This window comes from Oncorhynchus kisutch, linkage group LG25 (genome assembly GCF_002021735.2).
Source record: "Oncorhynchus kisutch isolate 150728-3 linkage group LG25, Okis_V2, whole genome shotgun sequence".
Lineage (NCBI taxonomy): Eukaryota > Metazoa > Chordata > Actinopteri > Salmoniformes > Salmonidae > Oncorhynchus > Oncorhynchus kisutch.
Window position 1 is genome coordinate 7,308,083 of NC_034198.2, and position 21,072 is coordinate 7,329,154.

At 42.7% G+C, this 21,072-nt stretch overlaps 2 protein-coding genes across 4 annotated transcripts; one reads left to right on the forward strand and one right to left on the reverse strand.

Annotated features, from left to right (window-relative positions):
• Positions 1-2,637: 2,637 nt before the first annotated feature.
• On the reverse strand, positions 2,638-8,803 carry LOC109870083 (26S proteasome non-ATPase regulatory subunit 11B). Its single transcript, XM_020460417.2, has 14 exons — positions 8,706-8,803; positions 8,417-8,543; positions 7,486-7,587; positions 7,003-7,199; positions 6,764-6,821; positions 6,228-6,422; positions 5,718-5,862; positions 5,543-5,603; positions 5,368-5,430; positions 5,043-5,168; positions 4,914-4,949; positions 4,697-4,748; positions 4,445-4,587; positions 2,638-4,310 (listed from the first exon to the last, which is right to left on the reverse strand). The coding sequence occupies exons 2-13, from the start codon at positions 8,505-8,507 to the stop codon at positions 4,445-4,447; spliced, it is 1,269 nt and encodes a 422-aa protein (XP_020316006.1). The 5' UTR covers positions 8,508-8,543; positions 8,706-8,803; the 3' UTR covers positions 2,638-4,310.
• LOC109870084 (cyclin-dependent kinase 5 activator 1-like) lies at positions 8,797-19,967 on the forward strand. 3 transcript variants are annotated; one of them, XM_020460418.2, is made up of 4 exons: positions 8,797-8,965; positions 13,082-13,419; positions 13,580-13,622; positions 15,691-19,967. In XM_020460418.2, the coding sequence occupies exon 4, from the start codon at positions 15,950-15,952 to the stop codon at positions 16,856-16,858; it is 909 nt and encodes a 302-aa protein (XP_020316007.1). In that variant the 5' UTR covers positions 8,797-8,965; positions 13,082-13,419; positions 13,580-13,622; positions 15,691-15,949; the 3' UTR covers positions 16,859-19,967. The 3 variants fall into 3 exon arrangements, with proteins under 3 accessions (XP_020316007.1, XP_031660464.1, XP_020316008.1); XM_031804604.1 differs by lacking the exon at positions 13,580-13,622; XM_020460419.2 differs by lacking the exons at positions 13,082-13,419; positions 13,580-13,622.
• The last annotated feature ends 1,105 nt before the right edge of the window (positions 19,968-21,072 follow it).

The window sequence follows — 21,072 nt, forward strand, 5'->3', positions numbered from 1 at the left end:
TGAAACAGGTCCATCATGTTTTTGCTCAACGTCATACCCACAGGTAACTGCCAAAATAAAGACAACACATGAGTAAATTAGGGATACAAAGTACACTGCTCAAAAAAATAAAGGGAACACTTAAACAACACAATGTAACTCCAAGTCAATCACACTTCTGTGAAATCAAACTGTCCACTTAGGAAGCAACACTGATTGAAAATAAATTTCACATGCTGTTGTGCAAAATGGAATAGACAACAGGTGGAAATTATAGGCAATTAGCAAGACACCCCCAATGAAGGAGCGGTTCTGCAGGTGGCGACCACAGATCACTTCTCAGTTCCTATGCTTCCTGGCTGATGTTTTGGTCACTTTTGAATGCTGGCGGTGCTTTCACTCTAGTGGTAGCATGAGAGTCTACAACCCACACAAGTGGCTCAGGTAGTGCAGCTCATCCAGGATGGAACATCAATGCGAGCTGTGGCAAGAAGGTTTGCTGTGTCTGTCAGCATTAGTGTCCAGAGCATGGAGGCGCTACCAGGAGACAGGCCAGTACATCAGGAGACGTGGAGGAGGCCGTAGGAGGGCAACAACCCAGCAGCAGGACCTTTGTGCAAGGAGGAGCAGGAGGAGCACTGCCAGAGCCCTACAAATGTGCACGTGTCTGCTCAAACGGTCAGAAACAGACTCCATGAGGGTGGTATGAGGGCCTGACGTCCACAGGTGGGGGTTGTGCTTACAGCCCAACACCGTGCAGGACGTTTGGCATTTGCCAGAGAACACCAAGATTGGCAAATTCGCCATTGGTGCCCTGTGCTCTTCACAGATGAAAGCAGGTTCACACTGAGCACATGTGACAGACGTGACAGTCTGGAGACGCCGTGGAGAACGTTCTGCTGCCTGCAACATCCTCCAGCATGACCAGTTGGTGGTGGGTCAGTCATGGTGTGGGGTGGCATTTCTTTGGGGGGCCGCACAGCCCTCCATGTGCTTGCCAGAGGTAGCCTGACTGCCATTAGGTACCGAGATGAGATCCTCAGACCCCTTGTGAGCCCATATGCTGGTGCGGTTGGCCCTGGGTTCCTCCTAATGCAAGACAATGCTAGACCTCGTGGCTGAAGTGTGTCAGCAGTTCCTGCAAGAGGAAGGCATTGATGCTATGGACTGGCCCACCCGTTCCCCAGACCTGAATCCAATTGGGCACATCTGGGACATCATGTCTCGCTCCATCCACATTACACCACAGACTATCCAGGAGTTGGCGGATGCTTTAGTCCAGGTCTGGGAGGAGATCCCTCAGGAGACCATCCGCCACCTCATCAGGAGCATGCCCAGGCATTGTAGGGAGGTCATACAGGCACGTGGAGGCCACACATACTACTGAGCCTCATTTTGACTTGTTTTAAGGACATTACATCAAAGTTTGATCAGCCTGTAGTGTGGTTTTCCACTTTAATAGAGTTCCAGACACTTGTAGAATCTATGCCAAAGCACATTTATGCTGTTCTGGCTGCTCGTGGTGGTCAAACGCCCTACTAAAACACTTTATGTTGGTGTTTCTTTTATTTTGGAAGTTACCTGTAGATTTACAGTACCAGTCAAAAGTTTGGAACGGATGATCTCTGCATGTGTGGTTCCCACTGTGGAGGTTCGATGGTGCTTTGCTGGTGACACTGTCAGTGATTTATGTAGAATTCATGGCACACTTAACAAACATGGCTACCACAGCATTCTACAGCGATACGCCTTCCCATCTGGTTTTCGTTTAGTAGGACTATAATTTATTTTTCAACAGGACAATGACCCAAAACGCACCTCCAGGCTGTGATGGAGTGCTGCATCAGATGAACTGGCCTCCACAATCACATGACCTCAACCAAATTGAGATTGTGTGAGGTGGATTGGACCGCAGAGTGAAGGAAAAGCAGCCCAAAAGTGCTCAACATTTGTGGGAACTCCTTCAAGACTGTTGGAAAAGCATTCCAGGTGAAACTGGTTGAGAGAATTCCAAGAGTGTGCCAAGGTGTCATCAAGGCAAAAGTTGGCTAGTTTGAAGAATCTCAAAAAAACATTTATTTTGATTTGTTTAACACTTTTTTGCTTACATGATTCCATATGTGTTATTTCATAGATTTGATGTCTTCACTATTATTCTACAATCTAGAAAATAATACAAAAATAAAAAACCTTTCAATGAGTAGCTGTGTCCAAACTTTTGAATGGTACTGTGCATTAAATCTATTCACCTCAGACTTTGTCCCAAAATGTATGGTTTTACACATTTGGCACCTACCTAACAGATACATGTAGATGTGGATAGTCTTGAAATGGGACTCCCACTAATGTTTAGTGACTGCTCCTTGTTAGCATACTGAAAAACTCAAATGCTTCACTGACAAAAAAATGAGGGAAAGTCAGTTCAGTGCAGTTTATGGCACAATATTGGAGAACTCTGGTGCAGAAATCATGAACTCTTTGCAACAATGCACCCTCTGAACCAAGACTGGGCTAAAACGGAATATAATGGTCTTCTGTAGTGCATAAACACCATGTCAGAATACAGATCCTTCCTTTTTTAACTCAATGACTACGTTTCATTACACAAACAGGTTCATAAAATATTTACATTGCCTTCTGTAAAAAACAATCCAAAGATGTCATTGAAATTGTGGTTTAATGCCCTTTGATGGAACGAGGCCATTTTCCAACACAGGAATATTTGCCCAGCAGGAGAAAAGACAATACACAATACCAAAGTATTCATAACCCTCCAATTGCAGTTCACAACATGGCAATCCCAGAGTTGACTTGACAGGGATTTTTCCTACACAGCTCTTCCCTTTGATTTGACCTTCTTCCTTACTTCCACCCAGTAAGCAACTGGAGAGATTCATTCTTCCCCACCCCGTTGAAGCTGCTAGTCCCAGCACACATTTACTTTGCAGGCCTTCGTCTATTAGACCTTTATTTCTACACTGGCGTCCAAATCAACTGAAGTCACTTGTCCAACAAGGGACACCCAACCCAAATGACCTTAGCGCAAGAGCACATCATAGGGCTAAACTGGCCCAATCGAACTTTGCCAGGGTCAGTGATATTTTCCAAGAGGCAGACAGAAATCCTTAAAAATACAAAAATGTTTATTTCTGAAAATGACAAATGAAAAAAAAAAATCTAAACCATACAAATTGTTGTTTGGTTATTAGCATACCAGGATCTAACAATGGATTAATCGGTCACTCGGGATCAGACAGACGGTCAGAAGCAATCAATACATCTCCACTTCTGCACCCCCAAATTATATAAATGTAGCCAAACGTTGAGGCAAAGTAGAGGGCCAAAAGAGGGCACTAGTGGTGTGAAACAGCATCCATTCTGCAGTATGTACTCACAGTATGAAGGGGACAAAAGTGTCCGATTTATTTGAGTTAAAAACAAAACACAACCCCAAAAAAGTGATGTTGACAACCATTTGAAATATCATGAAGGGGAATTGACTGACTCTTGGCATGAATATGATGAGCACAGCAAGAGTTAGACGGAGCTAGTTTGACTAAATTTAACACAGGTTAGCATTTGTCATCATTAATCTTGTTCTGGAGGAAGCTCTGCGGAGTGGTTCACTAGCTGGCACAAAAATCTGACTTTAAACCGAACCACAATGCTAAGCCTAATGCATAACCTTAAATTATGACCAAAAAGCTCATTTCTGTTTTCATGAATATCTACAGTATAGCCCCCTTTGACTTTTCAGCTGGTGCGTCTAAGGGGAAATTGCACAGTTCTTCCTCCAGGACAAGACTCAAGAGAAATGTCAACATGCAAATTTAACAGCTAGGGTATCCCAATGTTTTCTAACCTACCTTCAACTAGCTGAAACCCCATCTGCTTCAGAAAGATATGAACAGAGAGAAATGAAGAGACCACCTTGACCAAACGCCTTGTCCCTGCCCGGGCCTGTAAAAGAAGCAGTGTTGGTGGCGCTCGATATTGCACCTTTTCCTGTGGCAACGGAGTCAGCTGTAGGCTTTGTAAGCCTAATCTTTATTCTACAGGAGATAAACATGTATTTCTCTTTCTTAAACTTTTATTGTGGTTGTACAATATTCCCTGATAGCCTGCTGTGGCCGATGAGATTAACAGAATCCTGAAAGAACATCAAAAAATAAAATAATGCGAATTAGAGGGGTGATGGAATTGTCCGTTGAGGGGGAACCGGGAATCCTGTTGACTTTTTTGGTCGCTCTCCCATGTCCCCTTCTTAAAACGTTACACACTCTGGTCACACACACACCCGCCACTGTGCTGCTGTGGTCCCGCCATTTGTTCTGAGGATGAAAAATACACAAGATCTACAGTAAGCACAGTGGTTTGAAAAGTCATCCTTTCCTGTTTGGAAGGATGCAGTGAGTTATGCAATCTGACAGAACATGTGGCAAGTGTCGCTCTTGAAGAGCCCCACCTATGTTAGCTTCTTCGCTTTGTTGTAAAGCGAGTCCACAACTTTGCTCATGTTCTGAATAGTTTCCAAGGCCGCTCCATAAGTCTTGTCAACTGGTGGCTCATCAAATATGATCAAGACACCCTCACCTTGGTCCAGGATCCCTATAATGAGTCATACAGGCAATTTAGACTAAACAACATTTCACTGAACAGAATACAAGTAGAGGTGTGATAGAGTAGTTTATACCAAGCAAGTAGAGAATTGATTTACCATGAAACTTCTTGTCCAGGATCATCTGTGACAATTTCCTCTCGACATCCGCCTAAGGGAGAAAAAAACCCACATACCCACTGATTACTGACAATACATCAAGGCATATAGGATTCATAAGATGTGTGACTATTATAACACAGGACTAAATGCTTGCCGATTTTCCCCCTCCTCAAATACCAAAGAAATTAAGGTAGCAAAGCAGAAACCGCTATACCTTTGACAGTTTGATGAGACCTGATATGTGTTCAATCTGGAAAGGAGAAACACCATAAAGGATTATGATAAGAGTGGTTAGTTAGAAATCCAACAGCAAGACATATTTACCGTCCCCGGATGTACATACCTGTACTCTGGAGAAGGGTTCGATGACACGGATAAGGTTCCCTTCCAGCAGGTTGTCATACAGTGTGGCCAGGTGGGTTCTGATGATGGGGTCGTCTCTCAACTCTGCTTTGTATTCTGTAAGGGCCTAGAGATGGAGGAAATAGGAGGAGACGGAGAGGAAAGAAAGAGAGGAAAGAAAGAGGGAGAAAAGAAAGAGGCTTAGTGGGGAGGAGAGGGAAGGTGAGACAAGGGAGGATACAAATGGGCCAGTCACAATAGAGGTCCTCAGACAGACACACAAAAAAAACATTGCACCAACAATGAGGGCAAAAGAGAGTTGTTACCTTTTCAAAGTCTGCTAATGATCTGTTCTTGCTGGCTTGTGCAACACATTTCAGTGCATCTGTCTGCAAAGGGAGGTAGAGACTACGGTCAGCCAGGTACCAACCAATTTAAACTTGTTACACAATGCAGGTTGAGGAAAAACCACCCCCACACACGCAAATGGTGGGTTCTTACCTGTCGGCCCGCATGCCGCAGGGCCAGTTTACCGCTGATCAGGGATTGCACCTCTTCTGGTCTGAAAGAGACCAGCACCAGAGGGTCAACCAAGTCGGAACACATCAACGCTACCCCAAGCCATACCTGTATGCTTCATATCATTGCGACACAGCTAGGAGGTAGTATCACTTACAGGCTGAGCATGATCTTGCAGAGCAGCATGTATTTGAGACCGGTAATGGCTTTAGGGTGGTCGATGGAATCGTAGCCCTCAAAGGCCTCAAAGAAGTAGGAGTAGGCAGTCTTCCAGTCTTTCTCCGAAGCTGCATGGACAATCCCTGCAGGGAGGAAGCATGGTCAGTCATCCACACTAAGCATGGCACTTCACCACCTCAACACACTACATCACCTTCTTAAATTTGGGTCAATAAACTAATTCTGGGTGTTACAAATGAGTAAGGTATTGACATTGAAATCCTTTGTAAATTAATACACAATGAATATAGGCCATTTTTCTGATGAATTGACAGCTTCATTGATTATTTTATTGATAGAACAAAACAAGAGCTCAGAGTGTATTCTATTCTGCTGTTATTTTGTCAGAAAAAACAGAAAGTTGTACAACATAAGCTGCGATTAGTGTTCCTCAATGGCTTAGCAACTGTAGGGGGCTATGGATGGAGGCTCGTTCACTGGGACTGACCTGACATCATGTCCAGGGCGGCTTGCAGCTTGGGGGGACAGTAGATGCCGTTGGCCGTGGTGCGGGCTGAGGTGAGAGCAGCACGGGCCTTGGGCAGGTTGCTGAGCGCGTGGTACGTCTTGCTCTCCTGCAGCTGCACCTCCACCAGCAGCGCCTTGTCATCCATCTTCTTCAGCTCATGGAGCAGCTGGGTGCCTGAACACCAGAAAAACATAATGGTCATATAGTAATTTAGCAGACACTTATCTAAAGTGCCTTCTAGTTAACACATTGTTAGTATATATGTGTGTGGCCCACAATCTTGGTGTTGTGGAATATTAAAGATCAACTCAATGTCATGAGTCTCGACCTGTTTGACAGCTCATTATAAGGCGTCCAGGAGACAGGGGTGAATGGGATACTAAGTCACGCTACATAGCGTTGGATACAGCTATGGGTGAACATATCAAATGCTTAGCCCTCCACGCTCAGACAGATGCCGAGCTCATGGAGCAGGGATAATATTGTCAGTCCATACAGATAGAACTGTCACTCACCAAGCGCCAAGGCCTCCTGGTATCTTTTGGTGTCAAAATAGAGCGAGATCAGACGGGCCTGGGGAGAGGGGAAGAGTAATGTGTCATTGATTGCCATTGAAACACATCATAGTGTAAAAATATGAATGATATCACTTTGGGATGGTAGGGAAATATGTTGAGACTAAATCACATACGGTCTTCAAACTAAATCGTCAGTCTACAACAGCTCGTCTTCTAGGTGAAGGGGGTCAACTTACCTCAAGAGCCTGCCTGAGGAAGGTCCTCTTCTCCACCTTGGCCCACTCAATGCATTCCAGACACAGCTCCACCTCCTGGCCTGTAGCTGCCTCCATGTCTAGGAAGAGGTCAAGCAGGGAGCGGACCAGCCGGGCTGCCTTAGCCTTACTGATGGAGATGAGGAATGGCCGCACAAACTTCAGCAGACCCCCCAACTCTGGGGTAGAGGAATGACCACAGCAGAAATTAGGGCTAAATGAATTACAACAGTAAGCATATCTTGTCTACCCAATAAGCCTATCTATCCAAGGTTGTGTTGTGTCTGTCAAAATAGCGATGTTAGCTTCATAACTGGAAATAATCTGTTATTGGGTACTACTGAACAGTTAAGCAATTACTGTGAATCATGGTGCAGCTAATGGATTACACACTCCCAAGTTAGTCTAGGTCAGCAGCCAGGATAATAGACCAGATATGGTGTGTGTGTGTGTGTTGAGGCTCACCTGCAGCCTGTCCTGTTTTGGCCAGGAGTGACCCCAGCTCCAAGATGCTTTGTTCTTTAACCCGAACGGCTTCTTCATCACTGTCCTGGATATCTCTCCTCACTGTTCGACAAGGAAAATAATGCACAGATTGTCAGTGTATGAAAAGACATAGCCAATGTCAGTCTCCTAGTCCTAGCTAACACTACTGTGTTCCTTGTCTGTCTTAGTTACTGCTTATCTGGGTCTACTAGGCTTGCAAGTCAACAGCTACCTGGGGCATCGTGACTAATGCAATTTGATGGCAACTACAACACAGGGAATAGCATGCTACAAAGCTAACTACAGAACTGTCAACAACAAGTTGGTAGTTAATTAGCTACCTAGCGATAGCTATTGAACAGTAGATTTGACCTCACTGGTCATTTGGCAACGTAAGCAAGCAAACGTAGTAACTAATTTTAGAGCGTCTAACAGTACCTACATTGTCTACACCAAAATTACATACCTAACTAAGATTAATTCAATTATCAGGTGCATTGAGGTAGCTAGTTAGCTAGCTGACTGGTTACTATAGTTGGCTAACTAGCTTTTATTACAAGGCTGCTAGCTAGCTACCTAACGTTAGCTATCTAGCGACTTTGAATTGTATTTTGATAACTGTTAGTTAGTTACAAACATGTTGCATAAAAACAACATAATACCTAGCTAACGTCTTTGCAGTCAGTCTGGGCGTTCCAGATCATCATGGCCTACTATAGCTAGCCAGTCATCCCAACGACCACCGTGCTAGCTATCTAGCTAGCAACCCAACGATTCTACAGTGAGTCAGCACCGCACACAAACCGGCTCTCGTCAGTGTATAAAACTGACTTTGCGGTGACTTAAATCGAACAGAAATACAACAACAATACGGTTCTTTCTCGTCTAAATGCCCACCACCATTACTTACCGATAGAATGCAGAATATCAATAGAGGCGTTACGATCCGTGCTAATGAGAGACTGAGCTCTCTGAAACTCAACCACTGCCGCAGCCGCCATCTTAGCTAGCCAGCTACCGATTCAAAAGCTGCCTGCCTACAACAATCAACAATGCCATAAGGAAATACGTCAAGGACTACGCAGCTACATCACGGGAGAGGGAGCCAAATATACGTTTTGGGGATTTGTAGTTCAGTATTTATAGTAAACAGTATACGGTTATATTACGGTTATATTTTGCCGTGCTGACTGACTCACCCAATCAAATAAATTGTAGGAGCAGAATGTGATGCCAATTTCACTTAGGCCCAATAATCAGCATTTAGTGTAGGGCCTACACAGTTGTGTAGCGAGGGTACGCTATACACTCACTTCTTCATCCCCATGTTGGCTACTTGACAATGAAAGAAAGTTGAAAGAAAACTATTAGAACAGGAAAACGCATATGTGGATGTCTATAAATAATTGCGTCCAAGTTTCTATGGTGGAATTTGGGCTATAGGCTACTTTGAAGCAAGGTAAGACATGCCTCAATCAGTGGTGTAAAGTACTTCTGCTTAAGTAGTTTTTGGGGGGTATATGCACTTTACTTTATATTTTGGACAATTTTTATTTTTACTAAACTACATTCCTAAAGAAAATAATGTACTTTTTACTCCATACATTTCTCCTGACACCCAAAAGTACTATTTTGAATGGCTAACAAGACAGGAACAGGGTCAAATTAATGCACTTAAGAAAACATCCCTGGTCATCTGGCGGACTCACTAAACACAAATGCTTGATTTGTAAATTATGTCTGAGTGTGCCCCTGGCTATCCTTAAATAAAAAACAAGAAAATTGTGCCTTCTGGTTTGCTTAATTAACACCCAGAAAAGGCCACTCGATGTTATCCTCACAATTATCCTGATGGGTATCCATCTGGTGTTTTCTGAAATTACCTTAGTGATCACTGTTTTACAGCCGGTGTTCGTAATGGCTGCTCAGTGAAACGACCTGTCCTGATTTGTCATAGACGCTTGCTAAAAAACTTTAATGCCTTCCTTCGTGAACTGGCCTCAAATTGTATCGAATTAGCTTGATCCCCTCTGTCGAAGAAGCTTGGACCTTTTTTGATATTTTCAGTGGTATTGTTAAACATGACCCAAAGAAAATGATAATTAAAATCAGGTTCAGCCCCTGGTACGACTGTGATTTTGCACAGTTACTCCACTTCAAGCATTGCATTTGACGAAAGGCTCAGCACACACATACTCAGGCTGACTGGCTCTCGTTTAGGCAAATGAGAAATATGTGCACCCAGGCTATCATGAAGGCCAAAGTTAGTTACTTTAAGGAGTAGTTCTCTCTCTCTAGGTCTAACTCCAAGAACTTCTGGAAAACGGTTAAAGACCTGGAGAATAACCCTCCTCCTCACAGCTGCCCATGTCCCTTAATTTGATGTGGTTGTTACTGACAAGAAGCACATGGCTGAGCTCTTTAATCACCACTTCGTTAAGTCAGGATTCCTATTTGTCTCAGCCATGCCTCCTTGCCCGTCCAACATTTCCTCATCTCCCACCCCTTCTAATGCGACTATCCCCGATGCTTCTCCCACTTTTCCCCCTGCCCTGCTACAAAGTTTCTCCCTGCAGACAGTCACTGAGTCTCAGGAGCTCCTTTAGCACCTCAAACTTAACCCCAAAAAACATCTGGGTCAGATGGTTTAGACCCTTTCTTCTTTAAGGTTGCTGCCTCTATCATCGCCAAGCCTATCTTCAACCATTTTTAACCTGTCTCTCCTTTTTGGGGAGGTTCCCATTGCTTGGAAGGCAGCCACGGTTCATCCTTTATTTAAAGGGGGAGATCAAGCTGATCCTAACTTTTATAGGCCTATTTTTATTTTGCCCTGTTTATCAAGTGTTGGAAAAACTTGTCAATCAACTGGCTGGCTGTCTTGATGTCTATAGTATTCTCTCTTGTATGCAATCTGGTTTCTGCTCAGGTAATGGATGTGTCACTGCAACCTTATAGGTCCTCAACGATGTTGCCATTGCCCTTGATTCTAAGCAATGTTGTGCTGCTATTTTTATTGACTTGGCCAAAGCTTTTGATACCGTAGACCATTCCATTCGTGTGGGCCGGCTAAGGAAAATTGGTGTCTCTGAGGGGTCTTTGAACTGGTTTGCTAACTACCTCTCAAAGAGTGCAGTGTATAAAGTCAGAAAATCTGCTGTATCAGCCACTGCCTGTCACCAAGGGGGTACCCCAAGGCTGGATTCGGAGCCCCATGTTATGCTCAATTTACATTAACAACATAGCTCAGGCAGTAGGAAGCTCTCATCCATTTATATGCAGATGATAGTCTGCTGGCCCCTCCTAGATTTTGTGTTAAACTCTACAGCAAAGCATTCTTTGTGTCCAAAAAGCTTTCTCTACCCTTAACCTTGTTCTGAACACCTCCAAAATAAAGGTAAAGTGGTTTGGTAAGAAGAATGCCCCTCCCCCCACAGGTGTGATTACTACCTCTGAGGGTTTAGGGCTTGAGATAGTCACCTCATAAGTACTTGGGAGTATGGCTAGATGATACACTGTCCTTCTCTCAGCACATATCAAATCGGCAGGCTAAAGTTAAATCTAGACTTGGTTTCCTCTATTGTAATCGCACCTCTTTCACCCCCTCTGCCAAACTAACCCTGATTCAGAGGACCATCCTACCCAGGGTAGATTACGCAGACATAATCTGTAGATCGGCAGGTAAGGGTGCTCTCAAGCGGCTAGATATTCTTTACCATTCGCCCATCAGATTTGCCACCAATGCTTCTTATAGGACACATCACTGCGCTCTATACTCCTCTGTAAACTGGTCATCTCTGTATACCCATCGCAAGACCCCACTGGTTGATGCTTATTTATAAAAACCCTCTTAGGCCTCACTTCCCCCTATCTGAGATATCTACTGCAGCCCTCATCCTCCACATACAACACCCGTTCTGCCAGTCACATTCTGTTAAAGGTCCCCAAAGCACACACTTCCCTGGGTTGCTCCTCTTTTCAGTTCACTGCAGCTAGCGACTGGAACGAGCTGCAACAAACACTCAAACTGGACCCTTTTATCTCCATCTCTTCATTCAAAGACTCAATCCTGGACATTCTTACTGACAGTTGTGGCTGTTTTACATGATGTATTGTTGTCTCTACCTTCTTGCCCTTTGTGCGGTTGTCTGTGCCCAATAATGTTTGTACTATGTTTTGTGCTGCTACCATGTTGTGGTCATGTTGTGTTGCTGCCTTGCTATGTTTTCTTTATTCTCTCTCTATGTGGTGTTGTCGTGATGTGTTTTGTCCTATATTTATAATCCTAGCCCCCATCCCCGCAGGAGGACTTTTTCCTTTTTGTAGATAAGAATTTGACTTGCCTAGTTAAATACTGTAAATGATTAAATAAAAAGGAATTTGAAATTATTTTACTTTTCACACTTAAGTATTTTGTTTAGCAATTACATTTACTTTTGATACTTAAGTATATTTAAATCCAAATACTTTTTGACTTTTAGTAGTATTTTACTAGGTGACTTCATTATAATATGAAGTAAAATTTACAGGTTTCAAACAACAGGAAAAATATAGCCTTGCTATGATGATAATAATTAGGCCTAACCATCTTCTGGTAGATGGAAAGGCTTTCCCAAAAACCTTCTCAATGAAATGTTAACTAGCTACAAAGTAGCCTATGCCTACCTGGCAGAATGATATCATGATTATTTCCATCAATCCAGTGGCCATTTGTTTTGCAAACTCCTTCATGTGCTACAGAAATACCACTAACAAACAACAGTACTAGGTACCTGCTCACTTGAATTAAAGGGTAACTACACTCAAAAATAGAAATTTCTTCGATTTTTCCCAGACCTCAAAAGTGGTCTCCTGGTGTGTTTTAAGCATTGTTATTGATTTAGAACATCAAATTTTGTTTGTTTTTCTATTAAAAAAGTGTGACTTTGAGAGTGAAAATCTGGAAAAACTGCTTTTCTGACACGGCCTACTATTAGCACTTACCCAGTACAGCGTCGGTTGGCCTGACTGTGAAAGACCAATTTCAGAGTGTATGTCACTATTCTCAAATTATTTTTCACACAGGGCGCCTTTCCTTTGCGGGGTGGGCCATTTGAGAATTTTTTGGCAACTTTGGAGTACACCCCCTTCTCTAGGCACCACTACACCACTGGGCCTACACCATTTAATTCAAAGTGGTCTGTTCATGGAAGAAAAAAAGTGAAAAGGAGATTAATATACCCTTACTAGGTCTGAACAATGATAAGTTGGACACTTAAACAGGATGGTGCATCTCAAGAGATTTCATACTGCAAAATGTCATTTATTTTAATTCTATCATGGCTATCCCTACATTTAGATTTATGCGACTCATTTTGACAGCCTAGATGTGATTTGAAATGTAGGTTATTGATAAATAAAAATATCTTTCATAACTGTGGATATTTATTTATTGGCTACTTTTCTTGTTTAATTAAAACAGTTGGGCTACATGCTAAAATCCATTCATTGAGTGCAGCTTTGTTGTGATTGGACGGAGTTGCAAATTACAGCACCACGGACAGAGCTCGACCACTGCCTTTCTCCCTTTTTACACCAGGGAGCCAGTGGGAGTGCACTGCAACCCTTGAAAGCGCATCTCGCGGTGAGGACCAACAACACATCTTCATATCAGCATCCATTCCACAGTTGCCTACCATCCGCTGCGCACCAGAGACGGGCGATAACTAGGATATGTCAAGGCGTGCGATGCTTTTGCTTGATTAATGCCTTTTCTTTCCTTGGATTGTACAGTTTTTTTTTTTTTATCTGCATTTTCCAAGATGGTTTGAGGTTTCACCTTGATGTGCACAATATCAAATGAATTGGCTGCTACTGTTTAAGAAGCCATCACTGCAGTGCCATTTTTTTCATTTACTGGAGGACAAATATCACACTGTAAGTAATGATTGTATAATTTGTCTAATATTGTAGCCTATTTCGAAGGATAACATACTGAATTCTAAATGGAAAACATCAACATGTGAGAATAGGCAACATCACTTGGGAAAATAGGCTGAACTGATAGATTTTGAGATATCCTATATTTTTTTTGCAGGAAGCTACCCATATGCACCATAATGAGGAGTCATGTCAAAAGGGTTTGTTGGAATTCCATATTACTCAGCGTTGAGTTAGCGCCTTTTATTAGGACGCGGACTCTCGATTTCAGAACCATGGACAGCAGCCGATCTACACAACCACATGTAACAGCCTTGAAACCAAAGCTTGCAGCTAGACAAACTGTCTTTATATTTCAATTAACAAGTAAAATAGCCAAACATATGGGATTTTCTGACAAATCGAATAGCCTGCTTGAAATCAACTTAAAATCTTTGAGTCGCAATCACTTTTTTGTTGTTTTGGTAATGGTTTAATCTTATCTCGTTGAAATGTTTCTCAGCGCACGACTCCTCAACAATATACTATTATTATTAGGCTAGCCAATAGATGCAAAAGTTAAGAAACAGTGCATAGCAATAATAAGTTTATATAATTTTACAAACATCTTTTTCAATTCTCAATGATTTCGTAGGCTATAGCAAATGTGACCTTCACATAAAGGTGTTTACATTTCAGGCTTCCATTTTAAAACGCTACTACTGTATGAGCATGGATACATCCATCATTCGTTAGGCTTCGATCGAATTAAAGCATGTCCATGTATAATTCAAGAGGAATTGGATGTGTTGAGATCAATATAAAAGTTGTAAGTTGGACGGCTGTTGGATTTTTTTAAATTAAAGGCATAGGGGCCCTTCGGATGTGTTTACTTTGGTTTACCATGCGGATAGTCGACTAGCAAGCAGTGTAGTTGCTAATCCAACTTGTTGTTATTTGCTGTCAGAACTGCTGAGTGCTTTGAAGGCACCATAACATTCCCTGGTATATGCCTAGATTCACCCGTCTGTTTTTCATTTACCAAGTAAAAACAATACAGCATAATTAGATCATTCAAATTGGACCACCGAGCACTTGTCGATATAAAATCTACTGTATACACCAGGCGTATTCCACCGAGGGCCCGCTGCCCCCTAAGGGTCATTGTTTTTATGAATATCTCTATCAACAACAGAATAAACGAATTTTGAATTACATATCTACAGTAGAAAATAGTAAAATATCTTGTTTCTGATGATTTCTTTATTTCTCAAATCCTATTATTGAGGAAAATACACTAACTAGAGTATCTGACAGGCTTTGAAAAAGCACCAGCGATTAGGCTTCCAGTGCCAGAGGTGTCATGCCCATAGGGGGCACATGCCCCCTCATATGTCCTGTTTTTAAAATGTTCAGATGTAAAGTTAATTACTAAATCACTATAATTATACATAATTATTATGGCTCTAGATTGCAGGAAAACATGTTTCAAGTGTTTTAAAAGAAAAATCTGAATTCTCCAATCACCCCCACTCCATCCTCACCTACTTTGTGCTCCCTCTAAAATAATAGGTACATGACCGCCCTCAGTACGGCATGTGCTGCTGGTAAGCTTTCTTGACTTGGACATACATTTTGCCAACACATGGCTAACCTTTGTTTAAAACCAGCTAAACAGCTGCTTTGAGTAAACATGTGTTTGAAGTTACCTTTCTAGCTAAAAGGAATTGAGTTTACACTTCCTCTTCCAATTATAATGTGGGTAGGTCAAAACAAATATGTTTACCAAATCTATTCATTTTTAAAAATGTGGATTACTTAGCAAAAAAATGTACGTATTATGGGGGTCCCTGGGTTGCCGGTTTGCCTGGGAGGGGGTCCATGCTTATGAAAGCATATCTGAATGTTATGGAAATTCCTGTGAATTATTAGAGCCAACCAAGATATCTCAACACAATAGCCTTCACAGCATCACTTATGACATGCTCCTTTTATAAGGACACAGACAGGTGATTTAAGGACCTTGGACAGCAGCCGACGTACACAACCAAAACAGAATGTAGCCGAACAATGCTTGCAGCCAAATAATCCATAATTATTTTCAATTAGGAAATATCTTTGCATTTATTTAATTCTCACAATCAAGATAGACCTATTTAATTCTCAACATCAAATACATTGTATATTGCTCACATTTATGAACACGCAATGAGTGGTAAAATATAGCTAATAGCTACTGTAGACATGCATTACATTTTTGCTAACATTGAACCATTTTGTTTTCCACAGGCACTTTCGACCTAGCTGAGAAGGAGAGCCAAGTGCAAAGAGAGAATCTGCTCAGACCGATCCATCCAGTACGTACCTTCCTGTCAGGACAACAAGGACCTACTGTGGCATTAGATGCCTGAAAGGAACTGACGCTTGTAGCCAGGGTCTCCCAGCTCAGAAGCATTGAGATCCTCAGGACCTCCCCTGCCATTCTCTTTGGTCGGTCATCCACTAACCTAGAGAGGCTAACGCCCCTGGATATTGCTACTCAGTCACCATGGGAACCGTGCTGTCGCTCTCGCCCAGCTACAGGAAGGCAGCCCTCTGCGAAGATGGGCCAGCCACAGTGGGCCACTACGCGGCCGTTCAGAACAGCAAGAACGCCAAAGACAAGAACCTGAAGCGTCACTCGCTCATCAACGTTCTGCCATGGAAGCGGATCGTGGCTGTGTCGGCCAAGAAAAAAAGCTCAAAGAAGGTGCAGCCCAATGCTACATACCAGAACAATGTGACCCATTTCAACAACGAGAACCTGAAGAAGTCTCAGTCCTGCGCCAACCTGTCCACCTTCGCTCAGGACCAGAGCACCCCGGCCCTCGTCAAGAGCTCCAACAATGCCGCCTCGTCAGTCAAGAAGGCCCCCCTGACCAACTCTAATGCAGCCCCCGGCACGCCCAAGAGGGTGATCGTCCAGGCCTCCACCAGCGAGCTCCTGCGCTGCCTGGGTGAGTTCCTGTGCCGGCGCTGCTACCGACTGAAACACCTGCCCCCCACTGACCCGGTGCTGTGGCTGCGGAGCGTGGACCGCTCTCTGCTTCTTCAGGGTTGGCAAGATCAGGGGTTCATCACCCCGGCCAACGTGGTGTTTGTCTACATGCTGTGCCGCGACGTGGTCTCCTCCGAGGTGGCCAATGAGCACGAGTTGCAGGCCGTGCTGCTCACCTGCCTCTACCTGTCCTACTCATACATGGGCAATGAAATCTCCTACCCGCTCAAGCCCTTCCTGGTGGAGAGCTCCAAGGAGACCTTCTGGGACCGCTGCCTGTCCATAATCAACCTGATGAGTGCTAAGATGCTCCAGATCAACTCGGACCCGCACTATTTCACCCAGGTGTTTGCCGACCTAAAGAACGAAAGCCAGAAGGAGGAGGAGAGGAGCCGCTTGCTCATTGGTCTGGACCGGTGAGGGTCCCGGGGCTCAGGGAAGGGGAGGGAAACCAGGGGAGAGGGGCCTACACCAGTTTAGTATTTCAAAATGGGAGATTGGTTGAGGGAGTAGGGAGGGGAAGTTTTGATGGGAAGATAATCATTTTTAGGGTTCATTTGGCTCAGATCTTAGCCAAAACGTTTTAGATTATAAGCATGTTTGAGAGCTAACGGTACAACAGAGGGATAATGGAACGCAGTTTGCTGGAAAAAATCGAACATTTTATGGTAAAAATCTTATATCTCAAGTTTTCTGAAGACCAAACTAATATTTTTCGAAGGAAAGAGAATTGCATTTTCACTTCACTTTTGACACCTAAAAAAAATGCCAGACTCGGGTACATTCTCTGCTTACGCACATGTATAAATACATTTGAAAAATACAAAACCGACAATGGGGGGGAAAAAAATAGAAAAGGAACACATCTACAGCTATGAATGTGGAGAGGACTGAGGCTGCAGCACCCTACCAACTACCTGCTGTTTGTTCTGACTGTCTGAGATGCACTGCCTACAACGGGATGGTCAAGGGCCCTTGCGTGACTGGGCTAGTGTTCACATCAACAGACAAGCTGCAACGCTGGCTCTTTAGACTGAAGTGAAAACCCATGTACCCCCCACTGCAAGGAAGGATATGGACTCGACAGTTCTGCTGCGGTGCAAACAGTATCTGATCTGAATGGAAAAGTGGGGGCATGGATGCTGGATTCATGTTGTTGTGGCTTTATTTTTTGTGACTTGGCTAGAGGGGTTTGGTGGAGAAAGATTGGTTCAGAAGGACTTGACAACAGGCCTGAATTGCATTGTGGGCTTCTTTTTTATTAATTTTTTACAACAAGACAATAGGACATACAACATCAAACACAAGGCTTGATTATCACACTTTATGTTAAGACCTACTTTATTTTCATCTCAGAAAAAAAATGTACTCTTCAAATGCTCAAGCCCAGGGTGGTTTATTTATTGATTTTCTTAAAAGCTTTTAATTTTTACTTAGAAATAAACTAATGCATGTGTGCCATGCAATTTGTCTTGAATTTCTGACGACAATAATTACTTTACTTCTTTCCATTTGATCTGTAATTAAACCAACTGCATCTGCATTAGAGAATGCTGTGAGAAAAGTGAAAACTAGTTTATTTAGCTATGCTTGCTAAAATAGGCTATTTGTTTACCAAGGAATAATTGTGTATTTTTGTCTAAAGGTTGTATCTAAAAACACTTTGGAATGAAGGTCCATATTCTGCTACAAGACATTTAACTTGAACAAATGTTTAGCTAGTGCCATATCTTTGATGAAAATCCCGTAGGTCTGAAAACACATCCACATGTTGAGCGATTGGGTGGATTTCCATCTTATAACTAATTGAAACTCAATTGGTTATTTTGGCACATCCCATGTATTCAAAAGATCATGAATGAATGATAAATTGATCTGTGTGAGTAACTGGTGAGCTTATCTTTGGTGGGAATGAAGATCAATGGTTGTTGCAAATTAATGTTGCAGGGAATAAGCTATAGATTGACCCTAGATTAAAAACCAATTTTAAAAAAGTCTGACCATCGCCAAAGTAACTACCACATCAGAGAGACCTTGAGTAAAGACAAAGACCCTAGACACAGAGCAATCCCAAACCCAACACACCACCCAGCTCCACATATCAACAAGACAACATAACCATCAGCCAATGGCAGGCCATTTCACTCAGTCACACCAGAGAATATGACAGGTAGCCTCCCCTGGAATAATCTCTTAATGCCAATATTAATAAAATCTAAGACAATTTATTCAGCTGGGGAGGAGATGAGATTAGGTTAAACTGTAGGTTATATCCAAGTTGACCTCCATGGAGATAATCAGGTTTTCAATCAGCTGAAGCCACTCTGAGAAATGGACGAGCATAGAGGGCAATAGGAACACCATGACAGACATGACTACATCTACATGAGAGCAAATGGAGCAGTCAAGGTACATGGCTATCATTTCCATTGAATAACTATAAAGGCTAGAAACGGGTAGAATGATAGTACCTCCATCTCCAATAACTAATAAGATAAAGGGAGCTGGTAGGTTTTTCTGTCAACCACTGCTACAGTATATGTTGTAAGAGATAAGTGGAATTGAATCCACAATTTAACAGGAGTAAGTTGTCAATAGTATACATACACTAAACTGGACCTTGGGGAGAAAAAAAAATCAAAATCATAATTATGATAACAAGAGTATATGCCCGTATTTCATCATCTCAACAGTGAGAAATGATGCATGCTTTGTTTCATAGTTGTTTCTCAAATGTCTTTCTGGAAATGGTTGACAGTCATATGCAGACAATACTTTTTTGTTGTGGTTTAAAAAAAAGAATTAATGCTGAAAAAAAAGGCTATTCTCTTTTCTCATGTGATGAAGGTTGTTCTTAGGGACTGTTGGTTGATATGATCATTTCTCTCCTCTGCTGTATCAGTTGGACTCAAAGAGAAAAATGAATGGTGCACGTGTACATGTGTTGTGGAGCAGTACCGTGGCATTGTTCCTTGTCATGGGGAGATGAAATGCAATAGGAAATGGGTTGTTGGGTGTTGTGTGGTGCAATAGGGGGGGACATGCACTTGACAGGCTACTGCTCTGGGGAAAAGGCAGGGCATATGGGGTCAAGGGTCAAAAGCAACTCACTAAAATGTGCCATTTTTTTCAATTGTATCACTGAGTAGTTTGAAAAAGACTTGAAAAACCTTACAAAAAGAGAGAAAAAAGACGTGATAGTTAGAACATTTCTGTTGACTTTTTCTGTATCTTGTTACGTACTTTGTAGAACAAAAAAGAAACAGTGTTAAAGAACTTCAAAAGGGTATTTCATTGACTGCATGTGTGCCGAGTGTGTGTGTGTGAGAGTTTATTTGTACAGAAGAATGTGTGAAGTTTGTTTTCTTATAACCAATAGGAAGTGGAAAAAGAGGATACTCTACACTGATAGGCTACTAGTTATTTTGAAAAAGCCTTTGCTGTAATTGAACCTTTTCCAGTTTGTTTCTGCTTTCTTTAATTTATTTTTGTACTGTGATGGAAAATAAAATGCACTGATTGCTCATGATGCATGAGTGGTGTCTTCATCTGCAGTTGGACCCTTCAGTGATATAATCACATACTTTTCACTATTTGTTTACTAGACCCAACATTGGCCCATATATCATTTAAGAGTTGCCAGGGTTATGAATTTAAAAAGGGACTAATCCGTGGAATTAAATCCATTAAATTATAATTTGAAGATTAAAATGACATATATCCCCAATTTAGAGGAGAATCCATCTGGTTACACCTGTACATACTGTAAATTTATGAGAGAAATAATACAGTATTTTTGAATCATCGTATCATAAAGTCAATGACCATTCAATCTGCCTCCATTTGTTTTCCACTGGCCATATGGGGTAAATCAAAGTCGATATAATCAAAGAGTATGAAAGATGACTCTTAGTCTCTAACCTGCTCTCCCACCCACTTTAGTCCATCAGGAGGCTAGTGATGCCTCTGTTGAGATAGCTCTCATTGACAGGGAAGTGGTGATGCCGTCATCCTGACCTGACCTGCATGATGCTTTAGTAGGCGGATTAGCATCCTGGGAAACAAGTGCCAGGTTAGCAGGCGGATTAGCATCCTTGGAAACAGCTGGTAGGTTAGCAGGCGGATTAGCATCCTGGGAAACAGCTGGTAGGTTAGCAGGCGGATTAGCATCCTGGGAAACAGCTGGTAGGTTAGCAGGCGGATTAGCATCCTGGGAAACAGCTGGTAGGTTAGCAGGCGGATTAGCATCCTGGGAAACAGCTGGTAGGTTAGCAGGCGGATTAGCATCCTGGGAAACAGCTGGTAGGTTAGCAGGCGGATTAGCATCCTGGGAAACAGCTGGTAGGTTAGCAGGCGGATTAGCATCCTGGGAAACAGCTGGTAGGTTAGCAGGCGGATTAGCATCCTGGGAAACATCAGCTTGGTTAGCAGGCGGATTAGCATCCTGGGAAACAGCTGCTTGGTTAGCAGGCGGATTAGCATCCTGGGAAACAGCTGCTTGGTTAGCAGGCGGATTAGCGTGGTTTGGCTCCCCCATATTACCGACAGCACAGAGACAACAGCTGGGAGAAGGAGAAAACATCATAGACTAGCCTACATACCAGCAGACCTTGATGAAGCATGTGTTTTCCTGG